The sequence below is a fragment of the Nyctereutes procyonoides genome, unplaced genomic scaffold (genome assembly GCF_905146905.1).
Source record: "Nyctereutes procyonoides isolate TBG_1078 unplaced genomic scaffold, NYPRO_anot_genome, whole genome shotgun sequence".
Lineage (NCBI taxonomy): Eukaryota > Metazoa > Chordata > Mammalia > Carnivora > Canidae > Nyctereutes > Nyctereutes procyonoides.
Window position 1 is genome coordinate 76688929 of NW_026575140.1, and position 23039 is coordinate 76711967.

Consider the following 23039-nt stretch of genomic DNA (forward strand, 5'->3'; position numbering starts at 1 on the left):
AGGCAGGCCTCTGCTGGTCTGTTTAGCATATGCAAATGATTCCTGTCACCGTCCACCTGGATTTCAAGCCGGGCATCCATAAAGGTGGGAGAGCAAAAAGCCACTAGCAATTACTCAATATGTGGAGGCCCTAATTTTCACATGTTAATGCCAACCTTGTCGCAACCACGTATTTATTCAAGCAATAACAGCCGAGACCACAAGGGGTTGATTGCTGTCACCCCGTGCAATCCTTAATCCCGATGCTTGGAGGTCATTACAGAGATTACAAACCAGAACGGATGCCAATGAGGGGATTTCTTTCCTTCTTCTTCTTCTTCTTCTTTTTTTTTAAAATATGTGTTGTAGTTTTAATTGACACAGCATGTCCAACAAAAGGCAAGGCCGAGGAACTAATTTCACTTTCTCTAGCTCTGCGTGTCCTAGGTCTGTACAGCTTATCACGGTCATAATTAGGAAAGTGAGTTTTTACTGTGGCTGAAATGCCAATTTGCTTATTATTTGGTTAGTCTCTCTAGGGACAGCTCTGCATATCGCATCAAGGTAAGAGTTCAGGTACAGAAGTTCAGAGTTTTTCCCTTTTAAATTTCTATCGTGATGTTGAGCATGATACTTCTTGTAAATGTGAATGTGAAGCATTGTAGATAGATGCTACTATTGCAAGCTAGAAAAACGTTCCCCAGCCTTCCCCTGCTCACCTGTATTCTGGGGATGATATGTATGATATCTGTAGGTGAGGAAGAAAGCTTTAAGCTTTATTTCTATTTTCCATTTTGATTAAAATTCTTTTTCACTCACAGACTTTTTGTCAGAAGGAAAGGGGCACTGTCATTTCTTTCAGGCCCAGCGGCTCTGCTAATTTTGTATGGGTCTTTTCCATCGTCCAAGCATAGGGCATGGATTCCTCAATTTTCTGTAGCGACAGGGAGTTGTGGATATGAATGTAAATGTTTCAGAAAGAAAAGGTTATGCGACTCCAACTGTCAGCTAACAATGGCTTCCTTTTCCTTTTGCCAAATGGCTTCCAAGTGTCTCTGGATACACCCAAGGTGAAGTGGGGACAGGCAGGGGGAGGGATGGGAAGCACGAAGGAAATGTCTGGGGGGCAGCTGACTTCTCCAGACACACTCGGCCTGGCTGGGAATGGCCAGTAAGATCTGTTCTTGAAAGATCACCTTTCTCTGTATGCTGGGGCCTGGTTGGTTTCTTTCTTCTTTCTTTCTTTTCTTTCCTTCTTTCTTTCTTCTTTCTTTCTAAAATATTTTATTTATTTATTCATGAGAGACACAGAGAGAGAGGCAGAGACACAGGCAGAGGAAGAAGTAGGCTCCATGCAGGAGCCCGGAATGGGACTCGATCCCTGGACCAGGGCTCATGCCCTGAGCCTAAGGCAGATGCTCAACCACTTAGCTTATTTCCCAAGCCTATGCACCACTAAGCCACCCAGGCGTCCCTGGGGACTGGTTTCTATATATTAATTCCCCCCCTTTGGATTGTCCTCAAATAACAGAACAAGCCATTTAGGATTGTATATGCTAATGGAGACAGGGCTCTAGGGCTGTATTTGGACTTAGCTACCCCTACTCAGCACTGGGACAGAGGTAGCAGAGAGCAGTGGCTTTGGAGCCCAGCCCCATCACCTACCAATCATGCAAGCCCTGAACCTCAATTTCCTCATCAGCAAAAGGAGAAGATGATAAGGTCCTTCTATGTTTGTCATGAGGATGAAATAAAACAGCCACATGAGCAATATCTAATATAAAGCTTGACACCCAGTAAGCACCTTATATGTGGCAGTTCCCACATTGCCATTGCCACTGAAATCTCTTTTCATTCTAAGACCTATGCTTCTACAATTCTACTTCCCTCTCCTAACCTCCCCCTACCCACATCCTGTCAAAGAGAGGAATTATTAGAATATAGAGAGAAGGGAAGGGAAGAGGTGAGGTTCATCTCCTGCTGGCTAGTTGAGAATTGAGGCCTGGGACTGGAGGAATGAAATAAGAAATCACCCAGGAGCTCCTCCTCGGAGCGCTGTGGGAGACAAACACAGTGACTCTCTAATTTGTGGTTTAAACAGAGACACGTTTCATGTGGGAGTGAACGGGAGTGCAATGAACACTTACATCAGGAAGGAAGGTATAAACCAGGCCAGTGTGGTGCCTGTGGTCAGCCCAGGACTTAAGTCAGTCTAAGTGTGACAAGATCCAGTGCAGAGAAATGAGAGTGGGGGAGAGGGGCGGGAACTGTTGCAATATTCAGAGATGGCCCACCCCATGGCTCCTGCTTCGAGACCCAGAAGACTGCCCTTTGTTAGCAGGAGTTTGAGTGAGAGTGGAGGAGGGTGCTCAGCAACTGGCATGTTTGGCACTTAAAATTATACCAACCTTGGGGAAGGTTTCATTTCTATCTCAGCATGGACAGCACATAAAAGTCATCCTGTGCTCTTGCTAGCTGACCTTCCTTATAGTATGGCTTTTCTCACCCTTATTGGCTAACCTGCTACCTAGGAGATAAGGATGGATCAATCAATTCCTAGGTTTTTCTTTCTACTTGTAGCTCTCTGGGGGATGGCTTATTTCCCAAGCCTATTTTTTTGTCCCCTCCCCCATTTTGTCCTACTAATCTCTAGAGACAGGCAATTGCACATGGCATTTACCTTGGTAAATCTTCGAGTGATGCTGGGACAAGCTACTACCTCACATCCTAGAAAACTCAGGAAGTAGCAACAATAGTGGCCATAAAGCCCCTTGTCTTCCCTGCATACCTGAAATTGGTATGGGTCCAGTGCCTTGACTATGCACTTACAGGCTGCCCCACCTAGGACTGAGCTAGGCTAACCGTCCCATCCCAGACCACAAACATGAAGTCTACAGGTGCTAGGCATGTTAAATCTAAAAAAAAGAAGAAAGTGAACTCTCTCTGTTGGAGGCTTCTCAAGCCACCTACTTACATGAGTCAGACACTTGGGACTCACTCTTGACTGTTCCCCCACTTCTCACTCCCCACTGCAAAAAAACCATGAGGACTGAGTGGACTCCATGAGCTCATCCCACCCTCACGTGTCTTATATAGTTTGGGCCTTGGTGCCCCATTCCCCTGGACTTGTACATCAGTTCCCTGTCTGGTTTCTCTGCTTCTAATCTTGACATGCTGGCCAGAGTGGGCTTTCTGAAATGCAAACCTAACTAGGTCATTCCCTTACTTAAAACCTTTTGGGGCCTTCACTGCAGAATAGAAATCCAAGTTGTCTTATTTGTTTTTGTTTTTGTGGAGTTTGTTTTGTTTTGACACATGGCTTAAAGTGCCATCCAAGGTCTACTCCCACTAGGGAGGCCAGAGAAATTCTCTTAAAACGGAAGTCAGATCGCGTCAATCTTTTGCTCTGGACACCCTCTTGGCTCTCCATCTTGCTCAGAGTCAAGGCCAAAGTCTTTACAATGGCCGACAAAGGTCTACCTGTTCTGACTGCTTTTATCTCTCTGGCATCATCTACCACTGCCCTCTCCCTACTGTCCCTGCTCCAGCCACGCCAGCCCCTTGAGGTCCCGGGAGCATCCAGGCACACTCTACCTTAGGGCCTGGCTTTCACCTCTGTGTGATCCACTCTCACCCCAGATAACAGCATGGCTTGCTTCCTCATCTCAAATGTCCCCTTCCCTGGCCATCCTATTTCAAGTTAAGAACCCTCTTCCCTAGCACTTTGATCCACATTTCCTTGCTCTGTTCTTCTGCATAACACTTACCAGGCATACCAGGCATATATTTTATTTATTTATTTTGTTTGTTGTTGGTCTCCTCAACTAAAATATAAGTTCCATGGGGCAGAGATGTGTGTCCTGTTTCACTCATTGCTAATCCCCAACTCCTAGGAGAGTGCTTGACACACAGAAAGGCCTAAATCACCATCTGCTGAGTGTGAATGGACCATGGACCTTGTCTGTGTCTCCAGCCACCCCTTCCCCTCTGCAGTCCAGTAACACCGGATGAATGTCCCCACACTCGTGCAGCTGTTTCTAACCATGCTGCCTTTATTCTCTTGTCCTGCAATTCCCTGCCCCCACTCTTTCTTTGGCCACTTCTGTTCATCTTTAAAGACCCCGGGCAGACTTAACTGTCTCCAAAAAGTCTTGTCGGACTCCCCCAGGCTGGATATAGTGTTCATTTACTGTTCTCTCATTGCATGATCCATTAATGCAGATTTAAAACAGTGTGTTATAGATATCTATTTGTGTTTCTCTTCCTCAGTAGAGTGAGACCTCCATGAGGGGCAGGGGCAAGTATTTTCTTTAAAAATTTTTTAAATTTAAATTTAATTAATTAACATGTAATGCATTATTGGTTTCAGAAGTAGAGTTCAGAAATTCAAAAGTCTTATACAACACCCAGTGCTCATTCCATCATGTGCCCTCCTTATGCCCATCACCCAGTTACCCCATTCCCCCACCTGCCTCCCCCTCCAGTGACCCTCAGTGTGTTTCCCATGATTAAGAGTCTCGTATGTTTTGTCACCCTCTCAGATTTCATCTTGTTTTATTTTTTCCTCTCTTGCCCTATGATCCTGTTTTGTTTCTTAAATTCCACATATGAGTGAGATCATAAGATAATTGTCTTTCTCTGATTGACTTATTTCACTTAGCATAATATCCTCTAGTTCCATCCACGTCGTTGCAAATGGCAAGAGTTCATTTTTTTTGATGGGTGAATAATAGTTATTTTCTTTGTTCTTTATTTCTCAGCACCTAACATAGTGCTTGGTACCCAGTAAGCATTTAAATTTGTTGGCTGTTGCTGAATGATTACACGATACAGTCCTGTAACAGAGGTAACAGAGTGAAACACTCAGAGAATAATACCAGGGCAGCGTCAAAGCTAAATTGTGGGGACCAGCTTATGGTACACATTTCAGCTGGGAGGAGGGGTCAGGGACTGCCATAGGCCCTAGTGACGAGGTCATGCAAAATATGTGACTCCAGCTGAGATTTAAAGGAATGAATTTGGAAGAGTAAAAAAGGAAAGGCACGGTGACCTGTCTTTACTGAAAAGATCTGAAGCTAGCCATAGAGCCAGCCAGGAAGGATTGACAGCCACCTGGTCCCCAGAGAAGTCTAGAATGACGGTGGCAACGCACATCTGTCATGGCTCAAATGCACACAGTGCTCGGCTGACCCACGCCGCCCTGCTTTTGTGGGTTGCCCCAGGCCTCTGCCTTGATGGAAGGCAAGCTTCCTGGAGCCCTGGTTTTGGGGGGGGGGCATTCTCTCTGGAGCACTGAGTCGCTTTGCCTCCCTTTCCCGACCTCAGCCGGACCCGCTGCCCTGGCACCTGCTCACCTGCCTTTTACCATTACTGTTGTTGGCAGGTTAATGACCTAGTGACTTCCTTGCCGGTCACGTTAGACTTGGGGGCGGTGAAAATCTACCAGAGTGGCATGTCTACGGCCGTGGAAACGGATTTTGGGCTCTTAGTGACGTTTGACGGCCAGCACTACGCCTCCATTTCCATCCCAGGCTCCTATATCAACTCCACATGCGGGCTCTGTGGGAACTACAATAAAAACCCGCTGGATGACTTCCTGCGCCCCGACGGCAGGCCGGCCACGTCCGTGCTGGACCTCGGGGAGAGCTGGCGGGTGTACCACGCCGACTGGAAGTGCGACTCGGGCTGCGTGGACAACTGCACCGTGTGTGACGCGGCCACCGAAGCGCTCTTCTTCGGGCCCGACTACTGTGGCTTCCTCAACAAGACGGACGGGCCCCTGTGGGAGTGCGGCACCGCCGTGGACCCCACGGCCTTCGTGCACAGCTGCGTGTACGACCTGTGCAGCGTGAGGGACAACGGGACGCTCCTCTGTCAAGCCATCCAGGCCTATGCGCTCGTGTGCCAAGGCCTCGGCATCCCCATCGGAGACTGGCGGGTCCAGACCGGGTGCGGTAAGCTGGCATCCTGTCCCCACGCAAGGCCGTGCCTGTGCAGGGGGCTGGGGAGAGGCTGTCTGGGCTCCACCAGAAATCTCCTTGTTGAGTCAAATCCCCCAGAGTGAGAGTGACGTTAAAATAGCCATATATCGTGAAGAATGAAGGGTCAAAGATCTCTACTTTCCTCCCCCACCCAACAGCATAGCCAGAAAACAAGAAACTGCCGATGGGCATAAATGGTCCAGGGACGCAGAGTACGTGGCAGGAAATGCTTGGCTGGAGGAAGGGACGGCTCTCCCAGAGTTCAGCCAGGTGGTGGGGTTTTCAGAGGTGGAAGCATTTACCTTTGTGGCCACTGGGTAAACACAGACGCTGGTCTGAGTAATCCCCACCAGCTTTGGGGGAAATCATTCACCTCCCAAATGGAACCAACAGCATTTGTTCTGTGGCTCTTTCTTCTCCACCTTCCATTCTTCTAGCTTCTGTGTCTCTGGCTCTGCAGCTTTCCTCTGACCCACTGGTGTCGGTGGGAAAAGGGCTGCAGCCAGGGAGCATAGAATATCAGGAAAGGAAACCCTTTTTCGGAAATGCTAAGCAGTTAGGGAAAGCCCCAACAGTGCGTGAAAGTTGAGTTTCTTTCGACCTACCTTTTCCATTAAGTGTTTTGTACCATTTAGTCGTCTTGTTCTCCCCTTCTGTCCCAAGTAAACCTCTCTTTTCCTGGTTATGTAAATTCTTAACATAAGCCAACAAAAGAACAGCTTCTCAGAATTCTGTTCCTTTCCTGGCCTTTGGTTTTCTCCACGTGAGCACACAGAACATTATATCCATGCATTTTAGATTCCCATGCAGATGAGAAGGTTTCAAAGTTTCGTTCAGTTCCAAGGCTAAAGGGAGGTTTTTTTTTCCTATCACTGTCTATTGGATTCACAAAATCATCATGTATCAGCTTCAATTCTTAGAGAACTGACCAAAACTCTATGAGACAGTGTTTTCTTATTGCTTCGTTGTGTGATTGACTAGCCCCTATGATGCCTGGAGCATCCAAATCCTGACTCAACTTGAGATTGTGGCCTTTTTTTTTTTTTTTTTGTATAATCTAAGACCCTTGTAATCTAAAAGCATCCACAATGCCTAACTAAATTGCCCATAATGGCTATTTTTTTTCCCCTAGTGGTACTACTTTCCTACCTTCCACATTCCCCCCACCTCTCTCATGTTAGTGGGATGAATTCTAGTTGATCCAGACAGCTAGTTTAACAGTCCCTTGAGCCCCTGCCTCTTGCAGTCAACCCGACTCAAATATTTATGTAGACTCAGATGGACTTAAAATAAGAACCGACATTTCTGAGGCAAGAAGGGCCTTGAGAAGGCATCTATTTCCAACCTAGTCTGGAGGAGCAGGTGCGCACATAATCTTCAGATAACCAAGGTTCTTTCTTATTTTTAAGACCGCAGAGTATTCATTTTCACAGCCTTTCCTGCCCAACGAGGTATTTTCGAGTGTCCTCCCTGTTAGAAATTTCATGTTTTCAAGCGGCTGCTCCCACAGTTACATTTTTCATTTGTCCTGCAAGTTGGATCTGTTTTTTCTCCTAAGAATGGGCCGGGCTGTTTAAGATCAGATCAACCTCTAGGTCCACCAGTCGAAGATCTTAAGGCATCCTGATGGTTGTAGGTCATCCATTCATTAATCAGTGTTGACCAATCAGTCTAGTCAGGTCAGTAACCTGGTTTAATTCAGTCAAGATGATCCAATGAGAGTCAAGTTCACAGTTCAATCACGTTTCCCAGTGGTGATCACAAAGCATTGGAGCTTGTTTCTACAGATACCACCTCAAGTCTCTTCCCTGACGAGTGGCCACTTGGCCCTCATTCTAGGAGCTAAATGGTCCAGAAGGAGCGCCCTTCCTGCAGCCCCTGTGCGTGCTGGATCCCCGTGGTTGGCACCTGGGGCATTCACCTGCTGTCACGTTCTCTCCTCTCCCCCACGTCAGTGTCCACGCTGCAGTGTCCGAGCTTCAGCCACTACTCCGTGTGCACCAGCAGCTGCCCCAACACCTGCTCCGACCTGACGGCCTCCCAGAACTGCGCCACGCCGTGCACGGAGGGCTGCGAGTGTAACGAAGGCTTTGTGCTCAGCACCAGCCAGTGTGTCCCGCTGCACAAGTGTGGCTGTGACTTCGACGGCCACTACTACACCATGGGGGAGTTCTTCTGGGCCACGGCCAACTGCACGGTGCAGTGCCTGTGCGAGGAGGGCGGCGACGTCTACTGCTTCAACAAGACCTGCCGCAGCGGGGAGGTGTGCGCCGTGGAGGACGGCTACCAGGGCTGCTTCCCCAAGCGCGAGACCGTGTGTCTGCTCAGCCAGCACCAGGTGCTGCACACCTTCGACGGTGCCGCCTACGCCTTCCCCGCCGAGTTCTCCTACACCCTCCTCAAGACCTGCCCCGAGCGGCCCGAGTACGTAGAAATCGACATTAACAAGAAGAAGCCCGACGCGGGGCCTGCTTGGCTGCGAGGTGTCCGCATCCTGGTGGCCGACCAGGAGGTCAAGATAGGAGGCGTCGGCGCTTCGGAAGTCAAGGTAAGACTCTTGATGCCCTGGAGGCTCTTCTGAGGAGTCTGGCCAAGTGAAGGAGCTGTGTTCTGCAGGCGTGCCTCTCTGCCTCCGACCACGAGTGGATTCCAGGAAGGCAATGGCTCCGAAGGGTTCTAAAATATTCATCATTAGGCATCCAGATCATTTGCTCTAGAAGGATCATTAGGGGTCACCTAGTGCCACTATTTGTTTGCATATGAAGATCCCAAAGGGCTAAGTGAGGGACAGGGACCTTACAGCTAAGTGGTGGTGGAGCTGGCATGATGGCAGGTGGATCTCCCTGTTCCCAGGCCAGCATGGATTTTGTAAAATCACATTTTCTAACATTCAGCACCAAATCAGTTTCTCGGGCCGGGGTGGGGGTGAGCGGTAGTGAGGGGGGATGTGAAACAAAGTGAGGCTGGAATCTCTCAAATTAGGCATAGCTACAGCAGGACTAGCTCTGCATAACAGCCGATGCTTATCAGATGCTTACTAGGTGCCAAGCACTATTCTAAGCAGTATCACACCTAATCCCATGAGGGATATGTTTTCATCCTCATTGACATTTTACCTGTGAGAAGAGTGAGGCACAGAGAGGTCGAGTAACTTCCTCGGGGGCACACAGCCATCAAGTGGCATTTGAGCCCCGGCAGGCTGGCTTCAAAGTCTGTACTCTTGACTCTGTACTATACTGACTCTCCTACCTGTAGATGGGAACCCATGCGGGGCAATGTAGACGACTCCCGCAGGAGCACCTCCTGTCCCTCTGACCTGGTCTAAAATATTCATCATTAGGTATCCAGATCATTTGTTCTAGAAGGATCATTAGGGGTCACCTAGTGCCACTATTTGTTTGCATATGAAGGTCCCAAAGGGCTAAGTGAGGGACAAGGACCTCACAGCTAAGTGGGGGTGGAGCTGGTATGATGGCAGGTGGATCTCCCTGCTCCCAGGCCAGCATGGATTTTGTAAAATCACAGAATTTATTTATTTATTTATTTATTTATTTATTTATTTATTTATTTATTTTCTTATTTATTTATTTTAAAGATTTTATTTATCTGTTCGTGAGAGATATAAAGAGAGAGGTAGGCAGAGGGAGAAGCAGGCTCCCTGTGGGGAGCCCGATGCGGGACTCGATCCCAGGACCCCGGGATCATGCCCTGAGCCAAAGCCAGATGCTCAACCACTGAGCCACCCAGGTGCCCAGGAGATCTAATTTAGAAAACAGAAGTCCACGCAGTCCTGTGCCGGGAGATTGGAAAACACACATCCGCAAACCGAAGAGGCTGCTTTCATTCCCACGACACGCTATCTGAGGTCAATTTATTAAAAGAATAGTAAACAGTGGAAGCTAGATAGATGGGTGGACGCTAGATAATTAGATATAAATGTCCCCAAGGGGCTGGGACACAGGAACAAATTGGAAGGAAAGGAAGGGGCCAGAAAGATGGGGAAGGAAGGGTACCATCCATGGAGCTGTCAGGCAGATGGAAGGAGCCACATATACGTCAAGACAATGTTTGCTCACATTTCACTTTTGTTTTGGGCTTGCTTAGGGTCTTACGCATATGCAAATAGTATGCAAATATGTTGAATCCGAGGAGTCGAGAAAGAAAGAAATGGAGATGGCCACGAAGAAGCAGTCTGTGTATGTCAGTGTGGTTTCCATAGCCCGCCAGCTTCGTGACATTTCTCAAAGGGCGAGTCCCCGGGCAGAACCACGTCTTCATTTCATAGCCTAGGAAATTGTGGGTACCCTGTGCGCATCTGGAATTGATGACAGTGATTTGATTTTTCAGCTGAACGGGCAGGAAGTGGAATTACCTTTTTTCCATCCTTCGGGGAAGCTGGAAATCTATCGAAACAAAAACAGCACGACAGTAGAGTCCCGGGGCATAGTGACCGTCCAGTACTCGGACATCGGCCTGCTGTACATCCGGCTCTCCACCACTTACTTCAACTGCACCGGCGGGTTGTGTGGCTTCTTTAATGCCAACGCCAGCGATGAGTTTTGCCTCCCCAACGGCAAGTGCACGGACAACCTGGCGGTGTTCCTGGAAAGCTGGACGACCTTCGAGGAGATCTGCAACGGGGAGTGCGGGGATCTGCTGAAGGCCTGCAACAACGACTCGGAGCTGCTCAAATTCTACCGGAGCCGCTCCAGGTGTGGCATCATCAACGACCCCTCCAACAGCTCCTTCCTCGAGTGCCACGGGGTGGTCAACGTCACGGCCTACTACCGCACCTGCCTCTTCCGCCTCTGCCAGAGTGGAGGCAACGAGTCGGAGCTCTGTGACTCGGTGGCCCGGTATGCAAGCGCTTGCAAGAACGCCGATGTGGAGGTGGGCCCCTGGCGGACCTATGACTTCTGCCGTAAGTTCGGGGCTCCGGGATGCGGGAGGACACCTGGGAGGGGGCCGAATTGAACTCAAGGGCAGTCTGATTCTTGTGGGTACCTTCCTGGTCGCCTGGGTCCTTTGGGTGGCCCCTCACCCCAAACCAGAACTGTTTCTCACCTTCATTTCTGTTTCTCATAACACGGTGTCTCTTCATTGTGGAAGGATTAGCCATCCTATTGACTCTTGGTTTTAGCTCGTGGAGGATCCATGTCATATCAAAGACTGGAAGCCTTCGTGATGGCTCCGTTGGTGCCTCCTCTCTTGGCAAAGAATGGCTTCCTTCTTTCAACAGAAGGCGATCCATCAGAGTGCCTTTCACTGAGTAGAGATTAGCACTGCTCCCTGGGGGCAAGCCCCACAATGGCTACGAAGAGAGTCCCACGTTGCTGTTTTTTTTTCATTTTGTCCCCAGGGGATCTGACCCCTCTCAGCAGGGCGGTGGCAGGGCTAGTAGTAATTAGAATAATTGCTGAGAAGGCCCGGCATACAACACCCTTTGGTGATGGGGGAGACCAGGAGGAGGCAGGAGGAGTGGTGGAGAGGGCAGGACCCATGCCTGGAGCAAGAACTGCCACACCCCATCCCTTTCTCACCAAAAAGATCAGCCCCAAACCAAAACCAAAACCTATGGCACCGTTAGGACTCCATCATCTACATCTGTTCATCTCTCTTCCACAATATCTCCTTTTATTATCTAAGTCGGTTTATTTCTCAGAACTTTTTATTTTGAAGTAACTGCAAAGTTATGGAAATGTTGCAAGGCTATCTGCATACCCATTACCCAGATTAACCCACAGTTAACATTTTGCCCCATTTGCTTTATCATTCTCTCCTGAGCTCTCTCTCTGCATTTGAAAGTAAATTGGGTACTTCATACCCCCTTTGCCCCTAAATACTTCAGTGTGTATTTCCTTTGGATAATGACACTCATTTACAGAACCACAGTATAGTTACTGACCTTAGGAAATTTAACACTGATACCATCATTTAATATCCATATTTCAATTTTGTCAATTGACTCATTAAGTCCTTTATGCCCCCCACACCCACCTCTCAATACAGATGTAGTCCAGGACCACATGTTGTGTTTACAGCTATCACATCTCTGTAGCCTTCTTTAATCTAGAAAAACCCCTTAGCTTTCTTTCTCTCTTCTCTTTTATTGTCATTTTTAAAGAATACAGCTTTCTACCTTTTAAAATAGAATGGCCCTCCATTTAGGTTTGGTGTTTCCTCATGATTAGGTTCTGCTGTGCACGCCCTCTCAGACTCCTGCATAGGTGATGTGTGTTTTCTCGTGGTATCCCATCACATGTAATGCATGCTCTGTCCAACCTCTCAGTGGTGATGGGCATGCTGGTCCCCTGGTCAGATGTTGTCAAATGTCTCCACTCTGTGGGAGATACTTTAAGAACATGCAAGTATCTTGCAGAGACAGTGTGAGAGAGGATGGTAAAGCAAGTGGGGCAAAATGCTAACTATAGTCTGATATCGAAATCCCCCACCTCAATTTAGTGTCCATTGATGATCTCTGCTTGTATTGCTCTTTAGCATGATCATTACAAGCTGATGGTTTCCAGCTCCAGCACTCTGTCCACTTTTACCAAACCATAGATATCATTCTGCTATAAGCAAGAGACGTCCCTTTTCTTCTGTGTGTCTGCCTGTTTATCCATCTATTATCCATCATCCATCCATCCATCCATCCATCCATCCATCTATTCATGCATCCATCAATCTGTCCATCTTATCTCAATCATCTTTTTATCAAAGTATGATTAACATACCTTGTTATATGAGTTTCAGCTATATAATATGATTCAACAATTCCATATATTTCTCAGTGCTCATCACTATAATAAGTATACTTCTAACCCCCTTTATGTATTCCACCACTCCTCCCATCCCCCTCTGGCAACCACCTGCTTGTTCTCTGTATTCAGGAGTCTGTTTTTTCTGTTTGTCTCTTTTTTCTTTGTTTGTTCATCTGTTTTGTTTCTTAAACTCCATGCAGGAGTGAAACCATATGGTATTTGTCTTTCTCTGACTGACTTATTTCACTTAGCATAGTACACTCTAGCTCTAATCACGTCATTGCAAATGGCAAGATTTCATTCTTTCTCAATAGCTGAGTAATATTCCATTGTATGTATATATACCACATCTTCTTTATCCATTCGGCTATGGATGGACACATAGCAACCTAAGTGTCAATCATAGATCTTATCAATATGGACATCCAAATTCCTATTTTTCAATTATTTATATTTCATATTACATTTGTTCATGATTTTGGTGTTAAAATTTTCCCAGACTTGGCCTGTGGGAGCCCTTCAGGCTGCCTTCTATGTCCTTTTGGTGTGCCTTGGTCACCTTCTTACTTTCTGGGAAACAAGATTCTCTACATTCATTTCTGTAATCTTCCTTGCCCCAGACTAGAATCAGCCATTGCTCCAAGAAGCTCTAATTCTGCTCAGTGGGGAATGTTCCTAGAAACCAAGATCTGGGTGAGGCTTATCCATTGCTATGGAAGTATTCTTGCTTTGCTACTAAGCCCTTTTAACAGAAACATCTTAGAGCTAAGAATTAACTCTCTCTCTCTCTCTCTCTCTCTCTCTCTCTCTCTCTCTCACACACACACACACACACACATTGCATACACATATACAGGCTTCTCTTTTTAAATCTCTGGTTTCTGAGCTTTAGGAGCCCAAGGAGCATGTGGATGGATGGTTTGGTGGCTGTCATCTCAGAGAAGGTAGTGACATTCTTGGTGACCCTTAACCACACCGAGGAGGAATTAATAGCACATGTTGTGAATTATAAAGCTGGAATTCTGAGAGCATCCATATGTCACCTACAGGAAGAAAAGCTCCACGGTTTCTCCTGACCACCACATCTAGTGGGACCTTGCAATATGTTCCCAAAGCCTTTTAAATCTGCCTCCATGTCCTCTCTGGTCTTTTCTGCAGCTTATTTGCTATGATCTCTGTCCCTGCTCCTGCTATCAGTTTTCTCGTTGGAGTTCATTCACAGTACAGGGTTACTGAGTCTGCCCCCTGCCAAATCCATTTTGTTGCCTGGCCATGTTTGCTGTCCTCTCAGACTATGAACTCTACCCAGTGGGAAGTGTTTCTGGATTGCTTTTGTACTACACAGAGCACAATTTGGTGGCATTGTGGGTACAAAATGTGGTGAAATGAGGGTAAATCCCTCTTTTCCTGGTGTGATGTCTGCTGGGAATAGCTTCTCACCACTCCTCCTTTGCAGAGCTGGAGGAAATTCTTTTAAGTGCCTTTTTAAGAGAGAGGCATGTGGACAAAAGCAGCCATGGAGAACATGCTTTCCTCAGGTGGAGGGTCAGGGCTCAAGTTTGAGGCATCCCCCAGCATGTCTCAGCCAAACCTTATGCACATGGGTCTGACCAGAGGGACCAGAGCATACATATTTGATCAAGGAAGACTTGAGTACTAAGGGGTTAATCTGGTCAGGGTCTTGCAGACCGAGGATGGGGCTGAGTAACAGCTGCAAATCAGAAACACAATCTTCTTTGAGCCTAGTGAGAGACAACCACTGCTTCTGTGTTCAGAGATTTTTTTTAACCAGCCCTCCTGTTGGCAGAGCCAAGCTGCTCAATTAAATAATTTCACAGAGGCATTTCAGGGGCCAGGGGAAGTTTTATTACTTCACGTCTGTATGTTCCAGACTTTCAGACAAATTCAGACAACACAATAAGTCATAAAGTGAGAGCCATTTAAATAAGTCATGTTATTTGCTATCACCATAAACCTGCAGTCAATGTTATAACATTCATAATTTAGAGACAAATGTGAAAATCCCTTTATACGGACATTTTTAATCAGTGCTGAACTAGCCTTCAACTCCAAAGCCGTATGGTATTGTAGTCAATGGGAGTGGAGATAGTCCTTTAGCCCAGAGGAAAAAGGATTGGCTTTCAGTACGTAGTGCAGAACTGTTGAGTTGGTACTTGTGGGCAGAGCTATTATTGCCATGCAATTTATTTCTCTGTAGTGTCCTCTCTGTCCTTCGATTGTAAAACTCTATTAAGGAGTGATGGTATGCATAAAAGCTAAAGAAAGTTTTAAAGAATAGGTACCTATCGTCCCTGGGGATAGTGGGGATCTTTGCAGATCTTTAGAGTACGCAGACTTGTAGGTAGATTTCTTCTGGCTCCTGGTTTCATCCATGCCCTGCCCAGGTCAAATTTTGGCAGACTAAAATATCAAAGAGAAACGGGAAGATGACCCGGAGCTCCAGAGTGAGCAGCACGTACTGTTATCGTATGATGTGCTGTACTTTGTGACTCAGAGACGTGATCTACCAAGGAAGACTTCCAGGCAGAAGTGCAATATGAAATGAGTCCTGACAGACATGTGGGATTTGGCTTTGGGAGGTCCTTCCAGGTGGGGGAAAGAATGTGAGCAAAGAAGGTGGGGGTGACCATGGGTGAGGAGGTAGAAAAGATCTGAGGGCACCAGGAACAGAGAAATGAAAGGCAAAGAGAAAGCCAATCTGTAGAGTAAAAATGCCTTCATAAAAATATATCCTAATAGAAGGAAGTGATAATAGGGGAGAGGTTTTCTATTTGCTGAGACTCTACCGTAGACTTAATATGTCAGGTCATCAATCCTCAGAGTGACTGTGCTAGGTTAGTATCATCTTTATTTAAGAAAAGAAGAAACTGAGCTCAGTGATGGTATCCACAAGTGATGGTATCCATAGAGATGGCCCCAAAGCACTGATTCTTTCCAGGACACTCTCTCCAGTGTCCTCGAGTCAGGGGACTTCACATTGAGAGATCCAGATTCAAATCTCTCTGGTACTTATGGGCTGGATTTCATTTTTCAATTTCAGTTTCTCATCTGTAAGACAGAGATGATATTAAGACTTTGCTTACCTCCCAGTGGTTGAGCAAAAGTACACCAAACTGTCTACAACGATGCCCAGCACTTAGCAAGCGGGTGCTCATGCAGGCTCATAGTCTTGGAATCTTCTACCTGGAGAGCAAAGTACACCAGGAACACATGAGCCCATGAGGCGGTCACTGAGCCTCTGGCCACCCCCAAATGAGGATGACAGTAGTGCTGAGCACAACACTCACACTCAGCAGCATGCACACATATCCACCACATGCATCTAATGAGTGCACGCAGGCAGACTCTGTCTCTGACCTCTGTCCCTTTCTCGTTTGTCTTCTCCTTGGCCACCCCCAGCTCTGGAATGCCCGGAGAACAGCCATTTCGAGGAGTGTGTGACATGCATGGAGACCTGTGAGACGCTGGCCCTGGGCCCCATCTGTGTGGACACCTGCTCGGAGGGGTGTCAGTGCGACGAGGGCTATGCCCTGCTAGGCAGCCAATGTGTGCCCCAGAGTGAGTGTGGCTGCAACTTTGAGGGGCACCAGCTCGCCACCAATGAGACCTTCTGGGTGGACGTGGATTGTCAGATCTTCTGCTATTGCAACGGCACAGATAACAGCGTCCACTGTGAGAGCATCCCGTGCAAAGGGGATGAGTACTGCATGGAGGAAGGAGGCCTGTACTACTGCCAGCCCCGCACCGATGCTTCCTGCATCGTCTCAGGCTATGGCCACTATCTGACCTTTGATGGCTTCGCCTTTGACTTCCAGACCAGCTGCCCACTCATCCTGTGCACCACAGGAAGCAGGCCAAGCTCAGATGCTTTCCCCAAGTTCATTGTTACAGCGAAGAACGAGGACCGGGACCCGTCGTTGGCCCTGTGGGTCAAGCAGGTGGATGTGACTGTGTTTGGCTACAGCATTGTGATTCACAGGGCCTACAAGCACACTGTGCTGGTGAGTAGTCCAGGCCAGACACCAGGAAAGGCATTGTGGGGATGTGAGGATGGGGGTCCTGGGTCTGTTGGCCAGGCTGCAGCTGAAGAGGGTTGGTCTAGAATCCAAGGAAAAGCCTAGGAGGTTGGAGCAGAGAGGGGCCCTGGAGAGTTTCTGTTGCTTTATCTTACAGATAAGGACACTGAGCCTCAGAGAGAAAAATGTTCTACCCAAGGCACCAAATTAGGAACAGAACTGGTATCTTTCCTAACATAGCAGAGTATGTTGGGGAGAGCACAGACCTAGATGCGAATCCCAGCTGGGCTATTGCAATGTGTCCCCTTAGCAGGGAGTCCTAGGAGGGCCTCAATCCCAGGACTCCAAGATCACTCCATCTGTAAAAGAGAACACACGTCTAGCACAGCTTAGATGCCTATAAGTGGTACTACTGCTCAGTCCATCTCCTGCCCTTTGTGGAGACCAAGATGACATTTTCCTGCTCTGGCCTTCTTCTTACCTCTTCCTGGCTCCTCCATTGGCCCCCATGGGATCTGGGAAGTTAGGAGTCTTGCACGCATCTGGAGCCCTCAGTAGCTCTCCTACAATCTCCTACTTGGGCCTCAGATCCCCTCTTCCCACCCTCTTCTCCCTTGATGAAGGGACGGCAGGTAGGGGTTGAGGAGCTCCGTGAGCGCATCATGGGGCCTAAGGACGTCAGCCTCCACCACACACTCGGCCACTCCTCCTCCCAGATCTTGCTCTGAGCGGAACTGGGAACACTGACAAACCAGCTCCGCTTTAGCATTTCTGGAAGAGCTGATACAGGGCGTGGGCCTCTTGCCACTCTCCTCACTATCTGTGGTGTAATTCATCTCTAAGGGGACTCCTTTTTATTTTGTATACGTTCTCTGAAAAATGCTGAGCTGTTACTGGGGAGTTCCCTGAGCAACTCTCCAGATCTCTTTCCAACCTCAGAAATGCCTTACCCTCCTTCTCTGACAAAGAGAGGCTTCGGAGCTTCCTAACTGCCTTCCCTTTCACGTTTATCCAAGAATCTGCCTTCTTGGCATCTAAGGTAGGGGTCTCGCTGTACCCATTCTTCTTCCTTTCCTTGGATATTATACCCAAACCCTGACTGCTTTCCTCTGTGCTTCCCAGAACAGTTGGTGCCTCTACCCATGACTGCATTAATCATATTGTAATTCTAGGGGGATGCTTATGTCTAACTCGCTCATACTAGTTGTGGGCTTCTTGAGGGCAGGAGCTCTACCTAATTCATCTTTGTGGTAAATGAATATACAGCACCCTGCGTGTCACGACATTCAACACATTTGTCAAGTGAATGAATGAGATGACATAATAGCCCCTTTCTCCTATGGTTCCTAGGACTTTCATTTTGCTGCTGGCCACTTTTTCATCAATCTGTGAGATTAAATTGCCATGGAGGCAAGATAGGAATAGACCAGATGCCTTGCTTTTAGCCACATGAGGCTTTCAACAGATGTCTGGATAGCTGAGGCTGTCCATTGCAATAACGGTCCTTGACTTCATTTTGTCATCGTATGTGTTAAAACAAATACATCAGTCATGTTGTCCATGTGGCTTGCATCGTATTGTCTTTTTCTCCTCCTCTGATATATTTCTACCCTTAGATTTATACATTTTCATGCAGTTCCTTGTCTCCTTGGCATTCAACACCCTTCCACCATTCTACCTTATAGGGTTTTCTTTTCTTCTTTTAAAAATAAAATTTGCTCATAGGTCCTGTCCCATGCAGTGTGTTATGAAATTGCGTTTTCTGCCTCATGTTACACACTCTTCAGCATTTAGGCATATGGACCTCTGAGACTTGCATGCTGTTTCCTGACCGAGTTATTTTCCCACCACTGGAGCCTCCTGAACACTTACTCTCTTTTGTGGTGGCCGATTCCTCACTCTCCCTGAGTGGTGTCTCCTCTTGGTTTTTGCTGTCGGGCCAAGGCCCTAAGGGGTCAGGTCACCTTCCAGGCAGTGTCCTGCCCTGGTCTCATGGGATGCATTCATGGTAAAGGCAAGACCATGGGAACCACACAGCTGGCTTCTTCCCCCATTAAGTGATGGAGATGGGAAGGAGTATCCATTCCCTGGGGCTGCTATCACAATGTATCACAGACTAGGTGTTTTCAAGCAACAGAAAGTTACGCTCTTATAGTTCTGGAGGCTAAGAATCTAAAATCAGCTCCTAGCTTCTGGCGGTTGTAGGCGATCCTTGGCCTGTGGCAACATAATTGCGGTCCCCGCCTCCTCTGCATGTGGCCTTCTTCCCTCTGTGCCTTCTGTTTCCTGTGCTAAGTTGCTCTCCCCCTTTAAAGACGCCAGTCTTTGAAAGAGAACCCACCATGATCCAGTACGAGCTCAGCTTAACGTGATTGTACCTGCAAAGGCCCTATTTCCAAATAAGGTGACCTTTGCAGGTACAGGGGAAGAAGGAGTTAAGACTTCAGCCTATTTTTTTGGCAGAGGACATAGCTCAACCCACAACAGGGGAGTAATTAGTGAGTAATGGGCATCAAGCAGGAATTGATTAAAGGGATGGAGGGGGGAATCATAGCTAGGGCATGTCTTTCTTTCCTTTTTTTTTTTAAGATTTTATTTATTTATTTGAGAGAGAGAGCACGAGCAAGGGGCAGGGGCAGACGGAGAGGGACAAGCAGACTGACCGCTGAGCAGGGAGTCCTATGAGGGGCTCAATCCTAGGACTCCAAGATCATGACCTGAGCCAAAGTCAGACATTTAACTGGGCCACCCAAGGAGCCCATAGGGTCCATCTCTCTAAGTCACCCAGATGTCCTAAGTGCCCACGCTGTAAACAGAGTGTGTAGCTTGCAAATCTCTGACATGAAGATCGAGTTCAGGATGCTTGAAGGTTCTTTTCTTTGGGGGCTTGGGGGATAGATTTAGCATTTACTTTGAATTATTAATATGCATTACAGGATCTGCTTGTTCAATGATTTGCATTTGTTTTTCCCATGATGTTATTATTAGTCACCATCTCTCCCTGAGAAAGAATAATGACCATCACAATGACAGTGTGCAATGAAGTGTTGGGTGAAACACAGCATGGACCCCCAGGGTCACTGCTGGCCCTGCCAGAAGTAGAAGTGCCATGGAAGTGATTCCTTGGGACACAGGGTCACTCATAATTCTGACCTTTCCTTGCATTAAGCAGTCCTGAAGGATATAGGGAAATCCACTAAGGCAAGGGATGCTAGAAATGAGCATGCTCTCTATATCCCAGGTAGGGTTACAGGGTGAGCAGTGGTAGGTGAGCCACTCCTGAGGGCACCGCAGCAGCCCACGTCTCAGCCACCCACAGCCAGAGCCCCACAGAGATGGGTTATCTCCTGCCATGGCCCCCGGCTTCAGCACAGCCAGGTGCTTCTTGTTCCAGGACGAGGGGAAGGCCAGAGGACCCTCACATCCAGTGTCTTTATTCACTTACTGGCAATCCTGTGGCCACCAGAGAAGAGTGATGTTTTGAGCATTACCCTGGCTCAGTTTAGTTTGATGGGCTTATATGAATGCTTATTCCATGCCAAATTCTAGGGGGAGAAAAATGAATCAAACATGACTTCTGTCTCAAGAAAACTCAGAGTCTAGTAGGAGAGACAGACGTGTTAGCAGGTTATGTTGATGTAATACATGGTCCAAAACTCTGCCATGTGGAGGGTCATGAGCGTACAGGTTGCCTAGGCCAGCCAGAAGGGCAGGGGGGGCTTCAGGGAAAGCTTTCTAGAAGAGATAACCCAGATCTGAGCCTTGAAGGAGGTTGTCAGCCAGGCTGAGAATGAGATAAAAGCATTCTAGCAAAAGAAAACATCCATGAAGATCCAGAGGGGCAGCAAAGTGTGGAGGGTGAGGGGACCTCTCAGGACAGCTAAAGAGGCTACAGAAGCAGATCAGGGCCAATTGTGTGTAGGAAATCTCTCTGCTAAAGATCTGGTGTGTGGTCTTATCCCTAATGCTTAAATGTTTGAAATATGTTTCCTGACACTCATCCCCATGCCCTGTTCTCGTTCTCCTGTGCGTTTTCCTGCTCTGTCCATCAGGCTCTGCTTCTGTACCAACCTCTCCGTTTCTGTGCCTCCTTTCCCTCTAGGTCCATCCTCTTTCCCTCAATTTGTCACTCACAGAGAGAGACGGGACAGTGAAGTTGGATGGTGGTGGCATTCATGGGGCTTCAGAGGCAGAGAAGCCATGCCTGCCCATCTGAGGTGGAGGGGATTCCTTCTCAGGGTGCTCCTGCACAGTGAAGAATTTGCAAGCTTTTTGCCTTGAATCCGGTCATTTTGCTGACCCTCAAAATATGGCCTCCTGCTTGGCATTCTGTAGCCGAGAATACGGAATGCAAGGAGACTCAGGAGGAAAAGCAGGCTGGCACACATGAACCTTTGGATGCACAGATTTTAGTTGCTAGTGTGGGTGTACAAGGCAGGCGGGAATCTCCTCAGCCCCTGCTTCCCTCCCTGACCTTTCACATCTGTGTTCTGTGTCTACACAGGGCCCATAGGGACTCCTCCGGGCCTCCTGGTTGAGAAAGCTGTGCTCCCCAGGCACAATCTCCCTCCTGCTCTGCTCTCCTGCACTCCTGAAATGTCACGCCATCCTCTTTACCTCCTGTCTTCCGGGCGTGGAGAATGAGGCATCCCCTCCCCTCCGCGGCGACTCTCCACCTGTCCATGTGTTTTGCCCTCTCAGGGATCTTGTCTGTCTTTTGTCTCCTCTCCCTCCTCTATTAGGTCCCCATAAACATGTTTGTTCTAAAGCAAACCTTGCCCCCAATTCACCACTAGCTTCTACTCAGTCCTTCTCCTCCTCCTCTTTTCCAGTTCCCTGGAGAGAACCACTTCTGCTTCCATTATCTCCAATTTGCTGTTAAATTGTGTCATCTGACTTCTTGTCTCCTTGTTCTACTCCTGTTCTCTTATTAAAGTCACCAGTGGGGCAGCCCAGGTGGCTCAGCGGTTTAGTGCCACCTTCAGCCCAGGGTGTGATCCTGGAGACCCGGGATCGAGTCCCACGTCAGGCTCCCTGCATGGAGCCTGCTTCTCCCTCTGCCTGTGTCTCTGCCTCCCTCTCTTTGTGTGTGTCTCTCATGAATAAATAAATAAAATCTTTAAAAAAAAAAGTCACCAGTGACTTCTTTTCTGCAAAACGAATGGGTCTTTGTCAGACATGCTATCACGGCCTCTGTCATGTGTGACATTGCATGCAAGACCTTCTATGATCCAGGACCTTTCCACCTCCCCATCTTCATGTCCTACCATTCCCATGGCCACATTTTATGCTCTAACAGCACTAACTTGCTGTGGTTCTTCCTATTTATCAAGGCTTTTTCTCTCCAGTTGACCTGTGCTTGGGCTGTGCCATTTTCTTGGAATTCTCTGTTCTTCCTCTCACTCCTTCTTGACTGGCCAACACTACTCATCTTTTAGGACCACGTGTGTGCACATCATCTTTTGCAGGCATGCCTGATTCTGTCCCCCCTGCTGAGTCTGGTGCCTCTGCATCTATTTATCTTTATCATTGCTTTTATCAGATGATATTATTAGTATCGATTTATGTATTTATCTCTGCCACTGCCTGTGCTTTATTCCAACATTTAGCACAGTGCCTGGCACATAGTGGTACCAAATAAATGGATAAATGCTGCCTAAACAAATATACACAGAAGAGGAGATAGTTGAGTTACAGTGGGAAGGGTGGTCATTGCCCCATAGAGAGGGAAGACAAGGGGAAGGGCATCATTGCTAGGGTAGGTCAGGTTCCCTAGAGGCAGAGTCTGAGATGGAGATTCTCAGGGAAGTGAGGGAAGTACCAGGGGAAGAGTGCTCAACAAGAACCTGGTTGAGCTAGAGACCAGCTTCAGCCCGGGCCACCAGGAGCTCTGGCACATGACCTGCACACAGAGTTGGTCCCCTGGTCCCCTGGGCTGGTTTGTCATTGATCAAGGGCTACCCTGGGGGGGTGGAAGGGGGTGATGGAGTGGGGTTGTTACCTTCTGGGCTTCCATTCGGCCAAGACCAGCTGTGAGTTATAGTTACCCCACAGTCACAGTGGCTGAGGATCTGAGGATGAGGGACCCAGGCAGGACCCAGAAAGCACCACCACACTTACAGCAAAGTAATGGCACAACTTGGTCCATTTGGGGAACTGCAAAGTGTTGGGTATTGCTGGGGTAGGGGAAGTAAGTGAGTTGGGTCTGAGAGACACAGGGGCAGCTCCTGGAGGGCCCCTTGTGATATGCTGAGTGTATTAAACATCTTACTCAAGCATTG

The 23039-nt window shown here is 47.8% G+C and overlaps 1 protein-coding gene across 1 annotated transcript in view; it reads left to right on the forward strand.

Moving 5' to 3' along the window:
* The window catches only part of LOC129497383 (tubulin-specific chaperone cofactor E-like protein), a 156270-nt gene that overhangs the window by 102690 nt on the left and 30541 nt on the right, over window positions 1-23039 (forward strand). The window contains exons 16-19 of the mRNA XM_055306230.1: window positions 5363-5933; window positions 7916-8508; window positions 10308-10881; window positions 16142-16743. Of these exons, the coding sequence (XP_055162205.1) occupies window positions 5363-5933; window positions 7916-8508; window positions 10308-10881; window positions 16142-16743 (2340 nt within the window). The remainder of the gene's footprint in view (window positions 1-5362; window positions 5934-7915; window positions 8509-10307; window positions 10882-16141; window positions 16744-23039) is intronic.